General features: G+C 40.6%; 1 protein-coding gene across 1 annotated transcript in view; it reads left to right on the forward strand.

Moving 5' to 3' along the window:
* The window catches only part of agrn (agrin), a 584915-nt gene extending 561249 nt beyond the window's left edge, over nucleotides 1–23666 (forward strand). Inside the window, exons 34-36 of the mRNA XM_060938311.1 lie at nucleotides 2459–2683; nucleotides 2770–2873; nucleotides 20933–23666. Coding sequence (XP_060794294.1) covers nucleotides 2459–2683; nucleotides 2770–2873; nucleotides 20933–21090 — 487 coding nt within the window. The 3' untranslated portion in view covers nucleotides 21091–23666. The remainder of the gene's footprint in view (nucleotides 1–2458; nucleotides 2684–2769; nucleotides 2874–20932) is intronic.
* The last annotated feature ends 235 nt before the right edge of the window (nucleotides 23667–23901 follow it).

Raw genomic sequence — 23901 nt, forward strand, 5'->3', positions numbered from 1 at the left:
AGATTCATGTCCTCTCACCACCTGCTCTATCTGCTATTGTTTATGCTCCTCACTTGTCTTTGTGTCCACTGTTTCGTTTCACTCTGTTCTACATTTGTGTTGTCTCGTGTCGTGTCACGTTTTCTCTCATGTCTTGTTTATTATGTTTTTTTCATTGTTTCTCCTCAAACGTTAAATATCTTCCTTTTATGCGACCTGTTTGATCAAACCCACACACCATTGCACTCAGATGCACACTTGTGCTCACAATAATGGCTTCTTAGTACTACACAAAGAGCTGTTTTTCTTTTTTAAATATATTTAGCAGTTCCCATCAGTGTTGTATGTGAGCTGAGGGAGTGAGAATTGTGTGTGATCAGAAGCGAGTGTGAAGTGGGAGTGTGAGGAGTGTGTATATGGTGATGAAGACATCCCTGCTGACCAGAACGACAGCCCTCGGTACCTCCTGCCTACAGTTATGAGGTTCAAACGTTTGCCCCAGAGGATGACAGGAGGAGGTGGTTCATCCTTCCACCTCCCTACTGAAGTGTGCAACAACTGAACAGATCAAAACCAGAGATCAGAGAGTAGCTAATATGGGCATCCTTCCTTCTCCCCACTCTGCAAGAAGGGAATCACTCTGGGGGACAGCACAGAATGAAGTAAAACGTCTTAAGTTAACCAAAAGTGTGTCACCAGTTCTATCTCTCATTCCGGTGTTCACGCTCCAACATCCCCCTCCCGCAGAGAGAGTGCCCTAGTTTACTGATGAACCATGAAGACCCCTCGGGATTTGACTACACAATCTCCTCTCCCACACACTCACTCATTAGCTTGCCGTCCCACATGGAACCAGTAGGTAGACCTTATCAGGTCTTACCTTATGATCGTGTAGACCTTATGAGGACCTTATGAAGGTCCAGCCACAAGTTGTTTACATAATTAGTGCAGGACCTCTATCAGGCTAGTCGAATTAATGCAGTCTGTTGCTCAATTAACAGCACAGCCTTAGAGCAGAGACTCAACCTAGCATCATTTCTGAAATGGACTGAAGCAATAATGGGGTACTCTACCAGATTTTTTATGTTTATGTAGTTTTAACACTAGGTGGCATTATCACCTAAAACGAATCTAAAAACTGACGATCAAACCATCAAATAGAAAATGAACGCAGGCGATTTCCAGCCTGCTGTTCATGTACACAATTTTTAACAGTTATTCCACTCAATCTCGTCGTACATGAGCTGATAGCCGACGAGACACATAGCTGCAAGCCATGTACGACGAGATTGAGTGGAATAACTGTTTTATTTTATCCACATTCACTGGATTTTGAGAAACAGAGCATATTTATTTTTATTTTTTGCAAATTCGATAAATAAAAACTTTGTACAAAATGTCCGACAAAATCATTTCCGCTTAGAATATGAACAAACTGGCGAAATGACAGGAGCAATTTGTGAAAAATGCTATAATAATGATAATTCTTGAAAAATAAAAAAACACACGTTCTTACCGTCAAATGCTTTCATTCCATTTTTGTTGCTTTTTTTTATTTTGGGGGGTTTTGTTTTCGAGTAGAGTTTTTATTTCGTCCTCGGTTGGTTCAGCAACACGCGACGCCATTTTGTTTTTCTCTACTCATGGTATATGAGCTGATAGCCTAGTAGTGGAGTAGCCAATCAGAGCACTCGATTGCTCGTGTCCAGTGAATGTGGATGGAATAATATTTAATTGTACAGCAGAAAACAACAACCAGAACTTAAATCTGCCCTTCTTTATCTTGTTAGTTCTTATTCCTGGTCAAATGTCTACGTGTTCATTAGTATCGATAAGCCCAAATTTGAGTTTTTCCGTAATTCTTTATCAAAACTCACTACCTTGAACATTGTTTCATTATTTTGTGTCTGTGCACACACTGGCAAGAAAGAAATAATATATATTTAAAATAGGCGGCACGGTGGTGTAGTGGTTAGCGCTGTCGCCTCACAGCAAGAAGGTCCAGGTTCGAGCCCCGGGGCCGGCGAGGGCCTTTCTGTGCGGAGTTTGCATGTTCTCCCCGTGTCCGCGTGGGTTTCCTCCGGGTGCTCCGGTTTCCCCCACAGTCCAAAGACATTCAGGTTAGGTTAACTGGTGGCTCTAAATTGACCGTAGGTGTGAATGTGAGTGTGAATGGTTGTCTGTGTCTATGTGTCAGCCCTGTGATGACCTGGCGACTTGTCCAGGATGTACCCCGCCTTTCACCCGTAGTCAGCTGGGATAGGCTCCAGCTTGCCTGCGACCCTGTAGAACAGGATAAAGCGGCTAGAGATAATGAGATGAGATATGATATATTTAAAATAAAATCATTTCATCATAACGTTTCATGTTCAGAGCCTTACAAGCGTCCTCAGAGGATGATTGAAGCACAGGAGCTCTTATGAATAGGACACATCTGTTACATGCACTGATCTCTTTTTTTTTTCCCTCCCTGGTGTAGTGAGAAGGCCTTGCTGGTGAACAAGTTTGAGCTGAGCATCAAAACCGAGGCCACTCACGGCCTCCTCCTGTGGAGTGGGAAGGGTATGGAGCGCTCTGACTACATTGCGCTGGCCATCGTGGATGGACGTGTCCAGATGACCTATGACCTCGGCTCCAAACCAGTAGTCTTGCGATCATCAGTGCGGGTCAACACTAATCACTGGATCCGCATTAAAGCCAGCAGGTGTGCTGCAATTTGAGCAAAAGAATAAGTTTAAGTCAGTTAGCTGGGATTGTACTGTACATGACCTTCTCTCTCTCTTTGATTAGAGCACTGAGGGATGGATCTCTGCAAGTCGGCAATGAGGCAGCAGTGACGGGCTCCTCACCTCTGGCTGCCACTCAGCTGGATACAGACGGTGCCCTTTGGCTGGGTAAGGCACCTTTACATCCTGTTATACCGTACATTTCTTCTCTCCTTAGTCTTTCTCTTTCTCTGCATTCACCTATAGATTGTGAGCATTTTGAATTATGTAATATTTATTAATCACCCTCAGTCTGAATACACGGCATTCATTTTGAGTTTTTGAGCTTGTATTGTAAAGGGAGTCTTCATCGCAGTATCAACTGTGAAATGATTAATAACGTGATACATTACTAGTGCTGTGTTTGCAGTTTGGGTTTTTTTTTTTTCAAAATAGAAGACAATAAATTTATCTCACTATGATCTTACTGACGTTATTGATTTAGTTTTAGTTTCTTTCCTTTTTTTTATATATTTATATACTGCACCTTCTTGACTCTGTATCTCTGTATCGTGTCTGTATACTTTCTCCACTGCACTGAACACTGAATACAGGAAGTGACATGATGTTCAACACCCAACGACACAAATGCATAATTTTCACACATGATGCAGATTGCTCCAGAGATCTTCACAGGGTGTTTTCATTTCCCTTTACCTCCTTAATGCTGACTGCTGAGGTACGGTAGAAATCGCTCTCGAGAGATACTTTGCTTAGAGCAGAGCTCCCTGCGTGCAAAGTGCACGGCGCAAAGCCCCATACTTAATATAATATGGTAATGCACCAACGTGATTTTTGATGGCTTTTGCGTCCATATGGTGTCTGTACATACAAACGACGTACCGTACGTGTCCCACCTCATGATACCCATCGTAAGTGCAAGGCAACGTATCTCAAACACTTGACCACCAGACAATGAAATTTGTATCTTTTTATTTACATAAGATAGATGGGTTTTTATCCAGCACTTATTTTTAATCTCTAGCCGCTTTATCCTGTTCTACAGGGTCGCAGGCAAGCTGGAGCCTATCCCAGCTGACTACGGGTGAAAGGCGGGGTACACCCTGGACAAGTCGCCAGGTCATCACAGGGCTGACACATAGACACAGACAACCATTCACACTCACATTCACACCTACGGTCAATTTAGAGTCACCAGTTAACCTAACCTGCATGTCTTTGGACTGTGGGGGAAACCGGAGCACCCGGAGGAAACCCACGAGGACACGGTGAGAACATGCAAACTCTGCACAGAAAGGCCCTCGCCGGCCACGGGGCTCGAACCTGGACCTTCTTGCTGTGAGGCGACAGCGCTAACCACTACACCACCGTGCCGCCCATATATATATATATATATATGTCTGTGTGTTTGTTTGGTTTTTTTCCATAGCGGGCAATGTATTTTTGCAATGTGTGCGTTTTTTTTTTTTACCTGAGCAATTTCTTACACTGCATGCTCGTATAAACATAATTACTGCATAGTTCAATAGCAATCATATAAGCATCTTTCCTTAGTTTTAAATCATTTAAACCTACCGAGGACTGATATTGATTAGTTTTTATGTCTGATAATATTGGATCATAACTATATAGTAATGCTGTAAAGTGAAAGCACTGGTTCACTGCTGTCCACCAGGCACCCAGCGGAGTCACACCATAATAAATGTTGTGGTGTTGTTTCTGGCACATGGTATGCAGTGTCAAAGAAAGGAATAAATATGTCTCGTAACTGTGATGCGTATCTCATTATTGGTATCACGGTCAAAAGACAATGCAGTAATTTACTGATACGGAATACATTACACTACACTATTCGATGGTTCATATGCTATAATATTATTACTCTATTCAGGTCGATTTTGTGCCATTGCTAATATCTTACTCATACACTCATCAGGAGCTCAGCTTTTAGGCACTGCTTAAATATCTATATTTGCTGATTTACTCTCACCTCGTCCCACACACGCTTTAACAAATGTTTTTTGCCTTATGGTTTGCTAAAATATGCGCAATTTGAAACCAGCCAAGCCTACGAATTTAACTCTGATTCATTTTCAACAAACTGATGAACAAGTGCGAAAGCAATCTTCTAACGATCCCCAGTCCTTTGGCTAGGTTTTCTGGAATGAAGCAAACAGAACTGTCAGTGCAGAGAGCCTCGGGTCTGAAACCAAGTTCAAGAAAACACCATTTATGGTGTCATAAGACTACAAGCTTCTGAGTGAAACTCATCTAAAAGTCTGCCTCAGAGAAATTATTTACTGGTTCTCCTTCGGTTTGAATATTTAAACAGTGTGTCTCGATACTGTTTGTTTTGAGCTATCGTTGACTGGTCATTTATGGAATAAGAATATGACTTACATCTGAGTCTTACTGCTGCCTCAGTGTTTGCTTTTAATCTGGGAAGATCACTGTCCTTTGGAGGATTTATTAAGTATAAAGTGAATGACTCTGGATCCATACTGGGAAATAACCATTGTAGATGAATGGAATAATTAAGTTATTCCACGAAATTGAGTCATACATGAGCTTAGAGCTGTGCAATATATCGTATTTTTATCACGATATCGATATTGGTGTCAAACGATATCAAAATTCATAATATCGATATGAAACGATTTTTTGTCATTTGTCGAAAGGGACGTGCACAATATTTCTACAATGGCAATAAAACAACAATAACATTGACGTGACAGTAAGGTAAAACGAACCCTTCTGTCCCCTAAGGCACACCGTAGCCTTGCATACGTCATCCATTCTACTCCCGCGATATCTCCACAACAGTAAAAAATCAGTTCTTCTGTTTTCATGCGTGTCGGGTGATTTGATATATTGATTTCTTAATATGTTGTTTGATTTGCTTGCTAATAGTTATAATAATACAATTAACATATATTTACGTCATATTTTTGGATGTGGGACTGGGTAATGTAAAAATGGCATCTACGGAAGAAAACAAGCACAACAATATTAGCACATATCCAGCTTGCTAGCTGTGTTAGATGTGTTAAACCGTGTGGATTTAAGTGGAATAATTGCGAGTCGTCCTGTGGTCAAGGCAGCGTTTTAAGGTAAGGCAATTTGGTTATTAATGTTGCCCGCCGCGGCATGTTTACTTGGGTTCATTTGATTTTGACTTGTGCATCTGCAGCTAGCATCATGCTTTGAAGTAGGTTCTGCTAAGGACGGGTTTATTGCGCGATGTAGACGGACTCAGATGTAATTGCATTGTTTTTAAAATTCCGTGCGCTTAAAACGGTGTCCCCCTGCTAATCATGTAGCCCTAATCATGTGTTGCTTTTACTTTTCTTAATGGCGAGTGAAATATCTCTGCAAATGGTATTTCAATGCTGACATGCCAAAAAGATAGCGGAGTCCACATTTGGAAGATGAAGGAAGAGAAGCCTGATGCTTGAAAATAGATCGCTTAATCCACAACGCATATCTGTATTTGAGACATAACCTGCAACTAGTGGGGATGTTTTGGAATGACTGTGCATAGGGTGTTTTTGGCCACAGAACACTAACCCACAGTAGTAGGAGGACTACTGGGTTCGTGGATTTTGTCTGTTGACTGAGCGAAGCATGGTGTTTGCCTTGTGCCATTTCACGTAGCATCTAGCCGCAGTGCCACCTACACTTTCAGGGAATGTTTACATGCTGCTGAGCTATTTTCATGTATGTTAATTCTTAAGGGCTTGTCTCTATATTGTGCGTGTTCACACACGGACTGGCCATCGGGAGTAGCGGGAGTTTTCCCGGTGGTTCAGTGTGGGCTGGCGGAGAAAAAAACAAAACAGTTGCGCGCTGGCCTTTAATATGATAAGCAATGTTAACAGTTTCTTTAAGAAACTGTTAACATTGTTTATTACAGTTGCACGCTGGCCTTTAATATGATAAGCAATGTTAACAGTTTCTTTAAGAAACTGTTAACATTGTTTATTACAGTTGCACGCTGGCCTTTAATATGATAAGCAATGTTAACAGTTTCTTAAAGAAACTGTTAACATTGCTTATCATATTAAAGGCCAGCGCGCAACTTTTTTTTTTTTTTTTTCTCCGCCGGCCCACAAACTCCCGCTACTCCCAATGGCCAGTCCGTGTGTGTGCGTGTTTAATGTTGGTGTCTTAACAACACACAAGCTTACGTTGTAGTGTGTGTGTGTGAGAGAGAGATTTTATCCTTGGCTGGCTACGAGCCAGTGTGGACGTTACGCAGTAATCACTGGTAATACCAGCGCTGGCTCCATCCTCTGTGATCGGAAATGTTGAGTGAGGAGAACGTGAGCCTTGTGCAGGCTATAGGACCTATGCAAAGTACGCGCTTGCACAGTAAATAGTTTAAGTAAAAGGCGTTTCAGGGTACAACAGGAAGGGTTGACAGGTAGCCTATGAGGCCTGTACTATAAAAATGTGGCCCGGTGCCTCAGGTGTTGATGATCAGGGCTTTAAAAAAAGGTGTAAAAATATCGTTTTAAAAATCGCGATATCGATATTTACTGAAAAAATCGTGATATTGATTTTTTCCAATATCGAGCAGCCCTACATGAGCTCATGGCTATAAGTCATGTACGACGAGATTGAGTGGAATAACTGTTTTATTCTATTCTGTTTTATTCACTGGCTTTTGAGAAAAAGAGCATTTTTATTTTTATTTTTTGCAAATTCAATAAATAAAAACTTTATACAAAATGTCCAACAAAATCATTTCCGCTTAGGCGGACTTCTCAAAAACCTATCGATGGCTGCACGAATTGATTTTAGTGTTGTTTTTTGTAGAAAATGCCGTCTTGCTGCCGTGCCGAGGTATAGAATAGCTTTAGACATTTATTTAATTCTTCCTTGGACATTTCAGTTCTGTAATTTTCAAACTTCTCTGAGCTTTTGAAACAGTCTTAAAAAAAATTCAACAAATTTGAATGCTTAAAGATGAAGAATGTAAACAAACTGCCGAAATGACAGGAGCAATTTGTGAAAAATACGATAATAATTCTTGAAAAATAAAAAAGATAATTTCTTACCATCAAATACTTTCATTCCATATTTTGTTGCTTTTTTTTTTTTGCATTTTTTGAGGTTTTGTTTTCGAGTAGAGTTTTTATTTCGTCCTTGGTTGGTTCAGCAACACGCGCCGCCATTTTGTTTTTCTCTACTCACGGTATATGAGCTGATAGCCTAGTAGCAGAGTAGCCAATCAGAGCACGCAATTGCTTATATCCAGTGAATGTGGATAGAATAATAATCAAATATACCATGCGCTTAGAGGCTCTGGTTGAAATTATGGATTCTCTGAGGTGACTGGCATAGTATTATTTTGTGAGGGGTGCAGCCAGTCGCCTCAGAGCCTCTCAGTGCATGGTATATTAGATTTACATCCCTCATCAAAAAGTTCCAAACTAAAAGTGTTAAGATCGAATCTCGGCATAAACTCACTAGAGGCAGCCATGTTTGTTGTTTACGTCGGAGCGACTTTCAACCTGCGCATGCGCAGTGTACCGTGCTATCGCCTGCCTCGCTAGGCAGGATCATGATACACACAGAAATGCTCGTGGAGCCACAGCTGTGACTCGAGTCGGCCACATAGCTTGAATTTGTGACATCAGTTCATGGTATATCCAGAATATACCATGACTGACTCCGACCATATCCTTTTTTTTTTTTTTTTTGACATCACAAGATACATTGGGCGGCACGGTGGTGTAGTGGTTAGCGCTGTCGCCTCACAGCAAGAAGGTCCGGGTTCGAGCCCCGGGGCCGGCGAGGGCCTTTCTGTGTGGAGTTTGCATGTTCTCCCCGTGTCTGCGTGGGTTTCCTCCGGGTGCTCCGGTTTCCCCCACAGTTCAAAGACATGCAGGTTAGGTTAACTGGTGACTCTAAATTGACCGTAGGTGTGAATGTGAGTGTGAATGGTTGTCTGTGTCTATGTGTCAGCCCTGTGATGACCTGGCGACTTGTCCAGGGTGTACCCCGCCTTTCGCCTGTAGTCAGCTGGGATAGGCTCCAGCTTGCCTGCGACCCTGTAGAACAGGATAAAGCGGCTAGAGATAATGAGATGAGATGAGAAGATACATTGCTTAATCAATGATGGAACTATTTTGTCATGTGAGCCATCCTTGGCCAAACCCTACACGGGAATGTTTTGATGAGGGGAAAAAAAAACCACAATAGGGTGTGCTTTTTATAAGAAAACAGTTAGTGATAGCGTGGTGTGCTGTAGCCTGTTAACCAGCCAGTTGATTATTTTCCAATGGCCACACATCATAAAGTGTTTTATGCCTCAACATGAGACAATGCAGTTTTTATCCATTTATAGCTCCATTTCATGTTATGGAACCTTTGGGAAACAAGTTAGTTCTTATCACTAATGTTATAGCGACTACAAAAGTTTTTTCCCTCACCATTCTTTCGTTTTTGTTTTTTTTTAAACTCTCTTGAAGTCAAGCTTGTCGTGTTACAGAACGATCAAAGCCCTTCATCTTGAAGACTTTCCTGAAGGAATACCTCTGAGTGTAGCAAAGCACTGGCACTGGAGAAAAAATCTTAAATAAACATTTCTTTCCTGAAGATTACATCACACCAACAATTATCGAGTTTCCTTTGTTTATAACAATTTATTCTTTGTTAAAATCGATTTAGTATGAGATTATTAGATGTGGAGTATCTGCCAGACATGTTGGCACTGCTGTCAGATTGGATTTGGATTATTTTTAATGTCCCCTAGGGCAATTTGATTCACAACAAGTAGCCAACACAAATATACACTCAAGCACATAAAACATGACACAGAAGATAGTAAACATAGACATAAATACAGATACCAAAAATGTAAGGTAACAATACTGTATATTCAAGAATATATCAAGGAATTTATACAGGCACAAAAATAACAAAATGACCTAAAGCTTATTAAGGAACCCAACAGCTGCTGGGACAAATGATTTCAAGTACAGTGGTGCTTGAAAGTTTGTGAGCCCTTTAGAATGTTCTATATTTCTGCATAAATATGACCTAAAACATCATCAGATTTTCACACAAGTCCTAAAAGTAGATAAAGAGAACCCAGTGAAACAAATGAGATAAAAATATTATACTTGGTCATTTATTTATTGAGGAAAATGATCCAATATTACATATCTGTGAGTGGCAAAAGTATGTGAACCTCTCGGATTAGCAGTTAATTTGAAGGTGAAATTCGAGCCAGGTGTTTTCAATCAATGGGATGACAATCAGGTGTGAGTGGGCACCCTGTTTTATTTAAAGAACAGGGATGTATCAAAGTCTGATCTTCATAACGCACATTTGTGGAAGTGTATCATGGCACGAACAAAGGAGATTTCTGAGGACCTCAAAAAAAAAGTGTTGTTGATGCTCATCAGGCTGGAAAAGGTTACAAAACCATCTCGAAAGAGTTTGGACTCCACCAATCCACAGTCAGACAGATTGTGTACAAATGGAGGAAATTCAAGACCATTGTTACCCTCCCCAGGAGTGGTCGACCAACAAAGATCACTCCAAGAGCAAGGTGTGTAATAGTCAACGAGGTCACAAAGGACCCCAGGGTAACTTCTAAGTAACTGAAGGCCTCTCTCACATTGGCTAATGTTAATGTTCATGAGTCCACCATCAGGAGAACACTGAACAACAATGGTGTGCATGGCAGGATTGCAAGGAGAAAGCCACAGCTCTCCAAAAAGAACATTCCTGCTCGTCTGCAGTTTGCTGAAGATCACGTGGACAAACCAGAAGGCTATTGGAAAAATGTTTTGTGGATGGATGAGACTAAAATAGAACTTTTTGGTTTAAATGAGAAGTGTTTGGAGAAAGGAAAACACTGCATTCCAGCATAAGAACCTTATCCCATCTGTGAAACATGGTGGTGGTAGAATCATGGTTTGGGCCTGTTTTGCTGCATCTGGGCCAGGGTGGCTTGCCATCATTGATGGAACAACGAATTCTGAATTATACCAGCAAATTCTAAAGGAAAATGTCAGGACATCTGTCCCTGAACTGAATCACAAGAGAAGGTGGGTCATGCAGCAAGACAACAACCTTAAGCACACAAGTCGTTCTACCAAAGAATGGTTAAAGAAGAATACAGTTAATGTTTTGGAATGGCCAAGTCAAAGTCCTGACCTTAAACCAATCGAAATGTTGTGGAAAGACCTGAAGCGAGCAGTTCATGTGAGGAAACCCACCAACATCCCAGAGTTGAAGCTGTTCTGTATGGAGGAATGGGCTAAAATTCCTCCAAGCCGGTGTGCAGGACTGATCAACAGTTACCGGAAACGTTTAGTTGCAGTTATTGCTGCACAAGGGGGTCACACCAGATACTGAAAGCAAAGGTTCACATACTTTTGCCACTCACAGATATGTAACATTGAATCATTTTCCTCAATAAATAAATGACCAAGTATAATATTTTTGTCTCATTTGTTTAACTGGGTTCTCTTTATCTACTTTTAGGACTTGTGTGAAAATCTGATGATGTTTTAGGTCATATTTATGCAGAAATATAGAAAATTCTAAAGGGTTCACAAACTTTCAAGCACCACTGTATCTGTTAGACCTGGCCCGCTTAAGAAAAGTATACCTCCTCCCTGATGGCAGGAGGTAAAACTCAGATTGAAGTGGGTGATTAATATCTGCCAAAATTGCCATTGCCCTCTGTGTGACTCTGACCTCCTACACATCCCCAATGCTGCTGAGGTTAATGCCAGTGATCTTCTGACAGATATGAACAATTTTTTCCAAGCTTGTTTTTATTCATCACACTTAGGTTACCAAACCAACAGATCATAGCAAAAGTTAAAACTGACTCCATAAAAGATGAATAAAAAATCCTAAGAAGTGATCTATCAACATTAAATCCCTTCAACTTCCTCAAAAAAAAAACAGTCTTTGATTGGCCATTTTACAGATGGAATCAGTGTTGGCATCGAAGGTCAATTTATCATCTAAGATAGTGCACAAATCCTTGTACTTGCTTACTGTCTCCATAGCCGTGCCATTTATGATGGTCGATACAATAGTAGTAGGACTACGGTGGAAGTCAATAAGCATCTTTTTACTCTGTTAGAGCTGCTGTTATAGAAAATGAATCACCCTTCTAACCTGTCAGATTTGTGAATTTATCATCACTGTCGTGTAATGCAGATTTATCCCATAGTTGGTGCTCAAACTCGGGCCTGTATTGGGTATCTCTCGCAGACTGTGTGACCCATTTAAATGAGTGTCAAAGACTGACAGAACTGGCAGAGAGCACAGAAATGTGAAAACATTGATAGAACTGAATTATTGAAGTATCTTGTTGAAAAATCTTCACAAGTTCAAGTGTGTTTGTGCATTGAGCAGCAACCCCCCCTCCACCCCAACCCAACCCCATGTACATCTCTATTCCAAAGCAACGGAGCAGGTGCTGCAGTCACCCCGCAGCTAGAATACATTATCCCCCAGTAACCCGCACATCAAGAGCCTCTTTTTAAACCCCCCTCTTTCATTCCTGATTATTTATTTACTTATTCAGCTGTAAGGCGCATGAAATTAACCCAGTAGATCCTCCTATTCCGTGGCTCACAAACAGATTAAAGAGGAAGGGAGTAAGAAAAATAGGCGAAGGAGATGAACTGCAGGATGCACAGAGTGCATCTTTAGGCAGGTTGGCACTGCTAGACTCTGAGAAAATGTGAGCCAAGGGTTTTCAAACGTGGAATGTGTCTAGGGGAGAAGAATAGCATGCTCACTCTCGTGTTGTCAGAGTGTATCCCACAGACAAGACCGGGGCGCAGATAGGATTTTTGAACTGGGGGGGACTGAGCTGTCAGCAAATTATTCCATTTTGTGTATATATGTATGTGTGCGTATATATATATATATATATATATATATATATATATATATATATATATATATATACACACTACCGTTCAAAAGTTTGGGGTCACTTTGAAATTTCCTTATTTTTGAAAGAAAAGCACTGTTCTTTTCAATGAAGATCACTTTAAACTAATCAGAAATGCACTCTATACATTGCTAATGTGGTAAATGACTATTCTAGCTGCAAATGTCTGGTTTTTGGTGCAATATCTCCATAGGTGTATAGAGGCCCATTTCCAGCAACTCTCACTCCAGTGTTCTAATGGTACAATGTGTTTGCTCATTGCCTCAGAAGGCTAATGGATGATTAGAAAACCCTTGTACAATCATGTTAGCACAGCTGAAAACAGTTGAGCTCTTTAGAGAAGCTATAAAACTGACCTTCCTTTGAGCAGATTGAGTTTCTGGAGCATCACATTTGTGGGGTCGATTAAATGCTCAAAATGGCCAGAAAAATGTCTTGACTATATTTTCTATTCATTTTACAACTTATGGTGGTAAATAAAAGTGTGACTTTTCATGGAAAACACAAAATTGTCTGGGTGACCCCAAACTTTTGAACGGTAGTGTGTATACATGTTATTTCACCTCCCTCACTGCCATCACCAGGAACTACCTGCAGGCCAGGACAATGATAACATTTTAACATAGCCTATGGAAATCCAAAGTTTACACATTATCATCACACACAGAAATTGCAAAACTGCAAAACTAGTTTTAAAACCGCTAAGTTCCAACTGTTAAACATAGCGAGAGGCTGGGCTACGTGTGTGTGTGTGTGTGTGTGTGTGTGTGTGTGTGTGTGTAAAGTGTAAACCAGTGCATCCTGACTTTCTAACTATGCCTGTGTGTTGCGTGAGCGGCAGTCAGTCAACAACTCTTCGCAAAGTTTCCTTATGAAACAATATGCTCGCTGAAATTATGGCAGGGAACGCCAGATTAAACATTAAAACTGCCTTCCTAGCACTGTATCTACAGGCTACCACCGAAAGAAGGAGGCTACCAGAAAGGCATCTCTACTCCGTACGATTTTATTTTCACTACGACATTACTTTGAACAGACTATCAAAAAATTGCAAGGTGATATGATAAAGTAAGGCACAGTTTACTTACAGTCTTTTTTTTTTTTTGAAAAAACGATGCAATCGTTTTCTGCCTTTTGGCACCCTTCATCATGCCGTGTTGGGGTCCTGAACTAGGAGGAGCTGTCCCCAATATGCCTGTCAAACTTGTTGTGGGTAACCATAGCAACCAAGCTCGAGCTCGCAACCTGTGTAGTCTGCGCAGTTGCAACTATGTATGTACTGCTGCACACCTCAATAAACCGAATGGTAATTAGTCTTTTGATTTTTCCGTGAGGTTTGCCTTATGCAAAGAAAGGCAGCATAGGTGTTTTTTCCTCCCTATAAGTGGGGGGGGACCGAACGAGGTGAATTTAAATCTGGGTGGGACGAATCCCCCCGTCCCCCCCTCTATCTGCGCCCGTGGACAAGACCAACGCTTTTTGATCTGCTCACCTGTTTGAGGGTTACACTCTCTTTTTATCATACCTCTTTCCGACACTTCATACTAGCTTCCCCACAAAAGCGCAACCTCTGTGTTTGTCATTGTACTCTGTATACATAGAGGATATTACACAGCTGCGTGAAGATATGGAGTTTATCTTCGAGCGGTGAACATATTCATGAATGAGCGACGCGAACTTTATATCTTCGTGCCACCATGTAACATTCTTTATATTATATGGACACATAGACAGAAACCCCCCACCCACCCACCTGCAAGTTAATCAAAAGAATTTTAATTTTAAACCGGTTCGCCATTTTGACCAGTCAGCGGGAAAACACTGGGAGTGATCATCAGAGTGAAAATCAGGAGTTATTATACATACAGGACACTTTATTTCGATGGAATAAAAACACGTGTTCTATTCCCTTCTAGCCGGTTTCATACATTTGGTTCAATAGCATGCAATATTGTTAGCATATCGCTTGTCCTATGTGTATTACGTCACTCTACCCAATGGAGAATGAGCGTTGAATATGGTTGACGATATTGCATGGTTGTCAACACAGCATGACGTTACACATTGAAGCTGATGCGAATCTCCAATGACAAAGTTTCCTGTTGTGCATGCGCAGAACCATTTCTGCATTCACCAGGAAAGATAAACACCCAAAAGGCTGCCAAAACCTCATTAGATATTCTTCATGCATATTTACAAGAGAAAAGCATAGCAATGGACATCAAAAAACTGGAAGAGAGAGCGTGTGTATGTCAGTGGCGAACCTTTACTATTAGAGCTGGGACTTCAGCTCAGCCAAAACTTAGCCAGACACCAAAAAAAGCAACAGGGCAAAGGATTGTGCAAGGGATTAGCGGCAGGCTGCCAGGTCACTCTGTTGTGTGTAGTTGTCGATGTTGATTTTAAAATTAACACTAAGTAAATTACACAGGGAAATGAATACTTAAGTCTGAGTGAAAAATACTGTAGCGAGCATGCAGAAGAAGAAGAGTCTGGAGACAGAAATCTTAGTTTCTTGTTCATTAGCCTGTGCTACTTACCGTACTCTCGATAGCACTGACTTGACTGCTTTATTAGAATTCGCTAACACTACAACGGACACTACACGGGCTGGAAGGTTACTTCACTGCTGCACTGACGGCGCCGAGTCGCAGGTAAGCTCGCATTGGCCTTCGAGAATGCTGATATGAAGAGAGTGTGTATGTATGGTATAATAATAATAATTATATTGGCTGGCTTTTTTTTCATGGTATATCAGATTTATTCTATTCAGCTAGCATGATATTCAACTCGTCTTCAACTTGTTCAATATCGTGCTAGCTGAATGAAATATATCTGATATACCACTCAAAGACAGCCAGTATTATTTAAATATGTCACTCAAGTACGTGATGTATTTCATATGAAAAATATGAGTTTTTCAACACAAGAAGTTAAACTTCATATCTTCAAGCCAACATGTGATTTTCTTTTTATTACAGTATATCGACATACAGTATTCACAAACAAAAAGTCCCCACATTTATCAAAACGATTCATTGATTTCCTCACGATTGACATATAGAGATTTATGTCACGGTTTTGGTTCTCCATGTCCCGGATGATAAATAAGAGTGGTGTACTGTATTTCCCAGTTAAACACACATGTCCATATTATATACAGTGGGGCAAAAAAGTATTTAGTCAGCCACCAATTGTGCAAGTTCTCCCACTTAAAAAGATGAGAGAGGCCTGTAATTTTCATCATAGGTACACTTCAACTATGAGAGACAGAATGGGGGGAAAGAATCCAGGAAATCACACTGTAGGATTTTTAATGAATTAATTGGTAAATTCCTCAGTAAAATAAGTATTTGGTCACCTACAAACAAGCAAGATTTCTGGCTCTCACAAACCTGTAACTTCTTCTTTAATAGGCTCCTCTGTCCTCCACTCGTTACCTGTATTAATGGCACCTGTTTGAACTCGTTATCAGTATAAAAGACACCTGTCCACAACCTCAAACAGTCACACTCCAAACTCCACTATGGCCAAGACCAAAGAGCTGTCAAAGGACACCAGAAACAAAATTGTAGACTTGCACCAGGCTGGGAAGACTGAATCTGCAATAGGTAAGCAGCTTGGTGTGAAGCAATCAACTGTGGGAGCAATTATTAGAAAATGGAAGACATACAAGACCACTGATAATCTCCTTCGATCTGGGGCTCCATGCAAGATCTCACCCCGTGGGGTCAAAATGATCACAAGAACGGTGAGCAAAAATCCCAGAACCACACGGGGGGACCTAGTGAATGACCTGCAGAGAGCTGGGACCAAAGTAACAAAGGCTACTATCAGTAACACACTACGCCACCAGGGACTCAAATCCTGCAGTACCAGATGTGTCCCCCTGCTTAAGCGAGTATATGTCCAGGCCCTTCTGAAGTTTGCTAGAGAGCATTTGGATGATCCAGAAGAGGATTGGGAGAATGTCATATGGTCAGATGAAACCAAAATAGAACTTTTTGGTAAAACTCAACTTGTCGTGTTTGAAGGAGAAAGAATGCTGAGTTGCATCCAAAGAACACCATACCTACTGTGAAGCATGGGGGTGGAAACATCATGCTTTGGGGCTGTTTTTCTGCAAAGGGACCAGGACGACTGATCCGTGCAAAGGAAAGAATGAATGGGGCCATGTATCATGAGATTTTGAGTGAAAACCTCCTTCCATCAGCAAGGGCATTGAAGATGAAACGTGGCTGGGTCTTTCAGCATGACAATGATCCCAAACACACCGCCCAGGCAATGAAGGAGTGGCTTCGTAAGAAGCATTTCAAGGTCCTGGAGTGGCCTAGCCAGTCTCCAGATCTCAACCCCATAGAAAATATTTGGAGGGAGTTGAAAGTCTGTGTTGCCCAGTGACAGCCCCAAAACATCACTGCTCTAGAGGAGATCTGCATGGAGGAATGGGCCAAAATACCAGCAACAGTGTGTGAAAACCTTGTGAAGACTTACAGAAAACCTTTGACCTCTGTCATTGCCAACAAAGGGTATATAACAAAGTATTGAGATGAACTTTTGTTATTGACCAAATACTTATTTTCCACCATAATTTACAAATAAATTCTTTAAAAATCAGACAATGTGATTTTCTGGATTTTTTTTTCTCATTTTGTCTCTCATAGTTGAGGTATACCTATGATGAAAATTACAGGCCTCTCTCATCTTTTTAAGTGGGAGAACTTGCACAATTGGTGACTGACTAAATACTTTTTTGCCCCACTGTAGATAGATCGATAGAATGTATTGGCACACCTTACTGCCTGATCACATTGATAATGTGCATGCTAGTTATTCTTTCAAGATAGGAAAAAAAACAGAACGTGAAAGTACAATAAGTCAGTAATAAGGATTCAGGAGGGAAGTGAAGTTGTCTCATAAATAATCAGCTACTGACTGATGGTGATTGGTGTGAGTCTCTGTAATATCAGACTTAGCTACATCAGGCAAGAGTAAATGGTTTGCAGCATCTGTTCATCTTCTGTGTGTATATTCTTTACTGAATCTTTTGTCTCTGCTAGTGTGCTAGCATTATCCGTGTAGAGCCAAATGTTTTCGACAGGCTGGAGAACAAAATACATTGATCAGTTACAAAATACAGTCCATGGAGAACACAGTTTGGGTAATAAAAAATACCCAGAAAGGAAGCAACCAGGCATGGCAGTTTTGATCCCTTCACTGTATTTTAGCTAGCTAGCTGGAGTTATTGCTAACTGTCTGCTAGCGGATAGCTCTTTATGTAGGATCTTGCAGAACAAGCACATTCACGCAGCCTCATTAGTGATCAGTAAAGTTGTTTGTTTGTTTGTTTTTGCTCACAATGGGCCTCATTTATCAACCTTTTAGCTAATGTGTGCGTAAATGTTTGCGTAAGCCAAACCAAATGAAAATTTTCCGCTGGATTTCCAAACGTTTTGGAAAGGCTGATTTTCCTCATGCGATTTGCAATCACCATGAAGTGCGAAGTGTGTTCCTGATGTTTACATTAGACCGTATCCATCTCGTTTTCGTCGCGGATGCACTGACCGTGCACATTAAAACGCTGGGAAACGACTACACAGGCGGAACAACTTGAATCCGCCAGGGCCCACGTATTCAACCCAGTTCGTATCTGATCCGGTGCTGTGTAAACATTGAGATACGAGGAAACGCTGTGCTGAGCTCTAGCTGACGTCGTCATTGGACAACGTCACTGTGACATCCACCTTCCTGATTCGCTGGCGTTGGGGTCACACACACAGCGGCTCAGTCCCAAATCACTGCTCGTGCGCTTCACTCGCGCGCTCTGTGAGCTGCGCAGGGCCGGAGTGCGCACCCTCCAGAGGGCACTCACTGTTCAGGGCGGAGTGATTTGGAGCGCAGGAGGAAGCGCTGAGCCGCACTGAGGTTTATTTACACATTTCAACTTATTTACCTCCTTCAGGCGCTTAAACTCAGTGAGAACATGAACATCACAGCCAGGTGTGTTTATCTGCTGGAGAAGGTGTTCGCTTGCCATCCTTCCACTTGCAAGTGGTGAGTGACTTGCGCATGCCCGATATGCACTGGGATCATGTGACGTGCCGTCTAATTAGTCATGTGATTAGCGTATCCGTGTATTGGCGTTGCTGTGTGCACGCGAATCGTGTATTGGCGTTGCTGTGTGCACGCGAATTGTTTTAAAAATGTTAATCTGATGATCCGCTGATACAGTCTAATGTAAACACCACCTAATGACACAGCTTATTTGCATTTAGTGACACCCACAAAAATCCATAAAAGGTCAACTCCTTAATCTCGAAGGAGTGCAAAATGAGTGAGTGATGTAAAGGCTAAAAGAGAGTGCGAAGTGGAAGTTATTTTGACTCACTTCCATGCTAATGAAATGATTTAATAATATACACTCACTGGCTACTTTAATAGGAACTTGTTCTTGATTCTAAGATTCCTGTTCTTGGCTGGCAGGAGTGGAACCCAGTGTGTTCTTCTGCTGTTGCATGCTGAGATGCTTTTCTGCTCATCACGGTTGCAAAGAGTTGCTAAGAGTTACTATATCCTTTCTGGTAGCTCGAACCAATCTGGCCATTTTCCTCTGATCTCTCTTATCAACAAGGCGTTTCCACCCACAGAACTGTCACTCACTCAGTGTTTTTTTTTTGTTTGTTTTTCGCACCATTCTGTGTAAACTCTAGAGACTGTTGTGTGTAAAAACCCCAGGAGATCAGCAATTTCTGAAATACTCAAACCAGTCCATCTGGCACCAGTGAAAGTCACGCTTTGAGATCGCAATTTTTTCCGTTCTGATGTTTGTAGTGAACATTAACTGAAGCTCTTGGTTTGTATCTGCATGATTTTATGCATTGTGCTGCTGTCAAGGGATCGGCTGATTAGAGAACCGCATCAAACAGCAGGTGGATGGGTGTTCCTAATAAAGTGGCTAGTGAGTGTATGTCTCATCTCATCTCATTATCTGTAGCCGCTTTATCCTGTTCTACAGGGTCGCAGGCAAGCTGGAGCCTATCCCAGCTGACTATGGGCGAGAGGCGGGGTACACCCTGGACAAGTCGCCAGGTCATCACAGGGCTGACACATAGACACAGACAACCATTCACACTCACATTCACACCTACGGTCAATTTAGAGTCGCCAGTTAACCTAACCTGCATGTCTTTGGACTGTGGGGGAAACCGGAGCACCCGGAGGAAACCCACACGGACACGGGGAGAACATGCAAACTCCGCACAGAAAGGCCCTCACCGGCCCCAGGGCTCGAATCCAGGACCTTCTTGCTGTGAGGCGACAGTGCTAACCACTACACCACCGTGCCACCCCGAATGTATGTTATTATTAATACTAATAAATATTATTATAAATGATTGCTAAATCTTCCTTCAGCTGAGGTATTTGTTTATGGCTTGCAGCTTTGCATATGCTGCCTTTTATATGGCAGCATTTCTTTTGTCACAGTTGAATTATGATATTTATTTGTCTTCATTTAAGGATTTGTGTGGCTTGTTTTTTATTTTCTTTAATTAATGCCAATAATATAAAACAGCTGGTTTTCACAAAATTTCCTCAATGGTATTTTTACTCCTAACCTAGTGAACTCGCTTGTTTTTAATAAAGACTATAAAGCACTTCTAGAAGTCGCTCTGGATCAGGCAGAAAATAAGCAATGTGTTTGTGTAAAAAGCAGTGTATTTCATTAGTAAAGGTGCAGTCATCCATGTAAGGCAATGATTTGAAGTTGATCATGTCATGGTTTACATTAGTTCGTCTTCTTCTGTATGAATTTACACACACTCTGGAGCATGAGTAGGTTATGAACTTTTTTTTTTTTTTTTTCGGAATTTTACAGGATATCTTCTGATCATTAGCCCAGAACTTTGTCAGTATGATACAGCATGTCATATGTGGTTTAAATCTTCTCTGTGTGTTGACTCAGATGGCGCTACGGAGTAGAAACAAGGCGCTACACCATCTATTTTTTTTTCTGCAAGTTGCTCACAATTCTATTATTCAGCAAAATCCCAGCAGCTTTAAAATAACTCCTTCAAATGACTTCTAAATTGGTTCTGGCTGGCTTTAACAGTGATTGGTGTTTTAATACATCATATCTTGAACCCATAACATTTAAAATGAGATATTATTTTTGTGTGCGTGTGTGTGTGTGTTTCCTGTTATTTTCCTCCATATTCTTCTCCATGCTCATGTTTTTCTTTCTCTTTTTCTCTTCCTTTCCTTCATTTCCCTGCTCTCTCCCTCCCAATAGGTGGTCTTGAGGATATGGCTGTGGCCCGCCGCCTCCCCAAGGCCTACAGCACAGGCTTCATGGGCTGCGTGAAAGATGTGATCATCGACGGCGTGGATTTGCATCTAGTGGAAGACGCCTTAAACAGCCCCAAAATATTACACTGTTCAGCCAAATAGCCTGGCACCACCTTCCTCCCAGCACCATGTCTACTGCTGTAATTATTTCTATTTTTGTATACTTTTCATTGCTTTTTATATTGGAAAAAACAAACAATGGCATTGTTTTAATTTTGGTTTGTTTCCATTATATATATATATATATATATATATATATATATATATATATATATATATATATATGGTTTATTTTGATCTGCACCTCCATTCATCTACAATTCCTCCCCACCCCCCCAAATTGCAGTTACATGGTGTCAAAAGACAAGAAAATATGTATTATATTTGTGGTGTTGTTTTTAGAACACCAGAAAAAAAAAATCATTATCTTGCTCATTACTTGAAATGGTGAATAAGGTAGGTGCTGTTTGTCCTCTCTCGACTGCCTTCTCTGGGTGCCATAACATAATTTCCTGCATTGTAGTACACCATGTACATTCCACTGAGTCTCTGCTGCAGGTAATACCTATCGCTTCAAGCATGTGTGACTTTTGACTTGATCAACAAAGGACTGTCACTGTTAACTGAGCTGAACAAGTGGACAAGTCCCATTAGACCAGTAACCGGGGTCCAGCCCCTTTGCTCTTAATGTTTTTAAGCTCCTCGCTAACACAGAACTTCGAAGCTTGTCAACGACAAAAAAAAATTGCATACGGTAGATCTTCAGAAATGTCTGAAATATCAAGCTGAACTCTCAGTAACTGACACAAGATGTTATTAATGAATAGAACAATAATACATGAGACTGTGAGCAATGAGAGAGTCTTTTCTGTCACAAGCATTCGTCTCATGTGTTGTGCACCGTGTCTAATCCTTAAGAATGACCACTTGCTGCATGCAACCTTTTTTAAATGTCAAGTTCATTTTGCCTTGGTTGATCTTGCGCTTTCTTATTCCTTTCAGGGCAAAAATTGAGTTTGTCAGGTTGCACTGAAATGTATATGTTTCTTCTGATTTAAGGTGTTTTTGTTTGTTTGTTTGTTTGTTGGGTTTTTTGTTGAGTTTGACTTGAGTGAATTGATGGACCTCGTTTTATACGTGTCAGTCTGTCATGCTCGAAAAGCAAGAAATGGTTGCTACTGCTACACTAGTCTCTGCCATGAGGAGGCACCGTAGCACAAGGAGACGAAACAGGAGCCACAGGAAACAGATGACAGCAGGGCGGTTGCAAGAACACTGATATAGCCTTGGAATTTTTCATTCAGTCCTGAACTCGGCAGGATTTTCTTCGAACGTCGCTTTAAACGATCCCGTCAGCACTTGCACCGGAAAAAGGGACATCTAGACCCATGCATTTGATGTCTAGATGCTTGCATTTTCTGACTGTGGTCCTGGATCAGTTGTTAGAATAAGCAAATGTATTGAAAACAATAACAAATAAAATAATAATAATAATATTGTTATTATTATTATTATAAATAATAATAATAATAATAATAATAATGCATGGGGTTTTGTTTTATGAAAATGATTTTTGTAACGTTTGAAGACAAATGTGATGCAATTGTTTGTACTGCTGACCTGAAAACATTGTAAGAAATAATTTTAGTTTCAATACAAGTCCAAAACTAAAAGAAAAAAAAAGCCTGTTCATAGTAAAGTATCATGTTGTTATTTTGTGGAGAGAAATCTATATTTCCTTCATTTCGTTTTTTTCCCCTTTTTTTGTTTTCGTTCTTTTTTTTGTTTGTTTAAAGCAGTGAGACAGATGAAATTGTTTTATATAGCCCTGTCACTATGTAAATGAATAATGTGCATCTATGGATTTTTTTTTTTTTTTAAGTATTACACACTGGAAGCAATTCTAACTTGTTTGTTCAGTTCACATATTCTATTCCTGCGCATTCGAGGGAGAAAATGATCATATATTGGTATATATTTTGATTTACAGTACAGTAAGGGGGTTTCTAGTGTTACAATCCAAAACGCAACAGCCCAGTATCTCTGCATCAGCTGAACATCTATACTCTGTTACATAGCATCCACATCGGTTTATCATTATCTTTTCCTATTTGTGGTTACTTCTTTTTTTAAAACATTTGATGTTCAGTGGCTATGTAACAAAAGGGACCTCCTGCATGCTCGGAGGGCACTGAAAGGACAGAGTGCTGGGCTCATGAAGATGGAGCACATGCATGAACATCCACTGTCTGGATGGGAACTGTCTGAGAAATGCCTTAAACCCATCTTCACTCACCGGTGACAGAGTCAACATCTTTAATAATCTACTCCATGCTCTCTGTTTAGCCACTATATTAGCCACATCGCCACATCATGTAAATGAATTCATAGATATTAATATTTGTATTAATACTGTTTATGAGAATATCCCAGAATGCCTCAAAAATAGATGTTCTGGACTCTACAGATAGAATATTTACTGTATAAATGCTATTTTCAATATCTATTTATGTCTTTGAGTGGATTCCATTACTGGCCTTTGTAAACTACTGTTTTAATTCCAATATACCTGAAGGGCAGTGCTCAGAATGAGAGTGGCATGACATTCCCATTACTAACTTTATTACTTGTGTCTTGTGTTCCCACCACCATGAAATAAAGTGTAAAACAAACCGTAACCTGTTTATGTTATACTTATTATGGCTATGGACCTTTTTCCTTTCTATCAATAATGTTGAAAAAATTATTTGATTTGCTAAAGTGATAATTTACAGAAAAAGTCCGCCCTAAAACACATGAAATACAGTACTGTGCAAAAGTCTTAGGCCCCCCTTTTTTTTCATACAAACTTTGTTCTATTTTATGACTTCTATATTATCGAATCAGTACAAAAACAACATTTTAGAGTCCAAA

This window comes from Neoarius graeffei, chromosome 13 (genome assembly GCF_027579695.1).
Source record: "Neoarius graeffei isolate fNeoGra1 chromosome 13, fNeoGra1.pri, whole genome shotgun sequence".
NCBI lineage: Eukaryota > Metazoa > Chordata > Actinopteri > Siluriformes > Ariidae > Neoarius > Neoarius graeffei.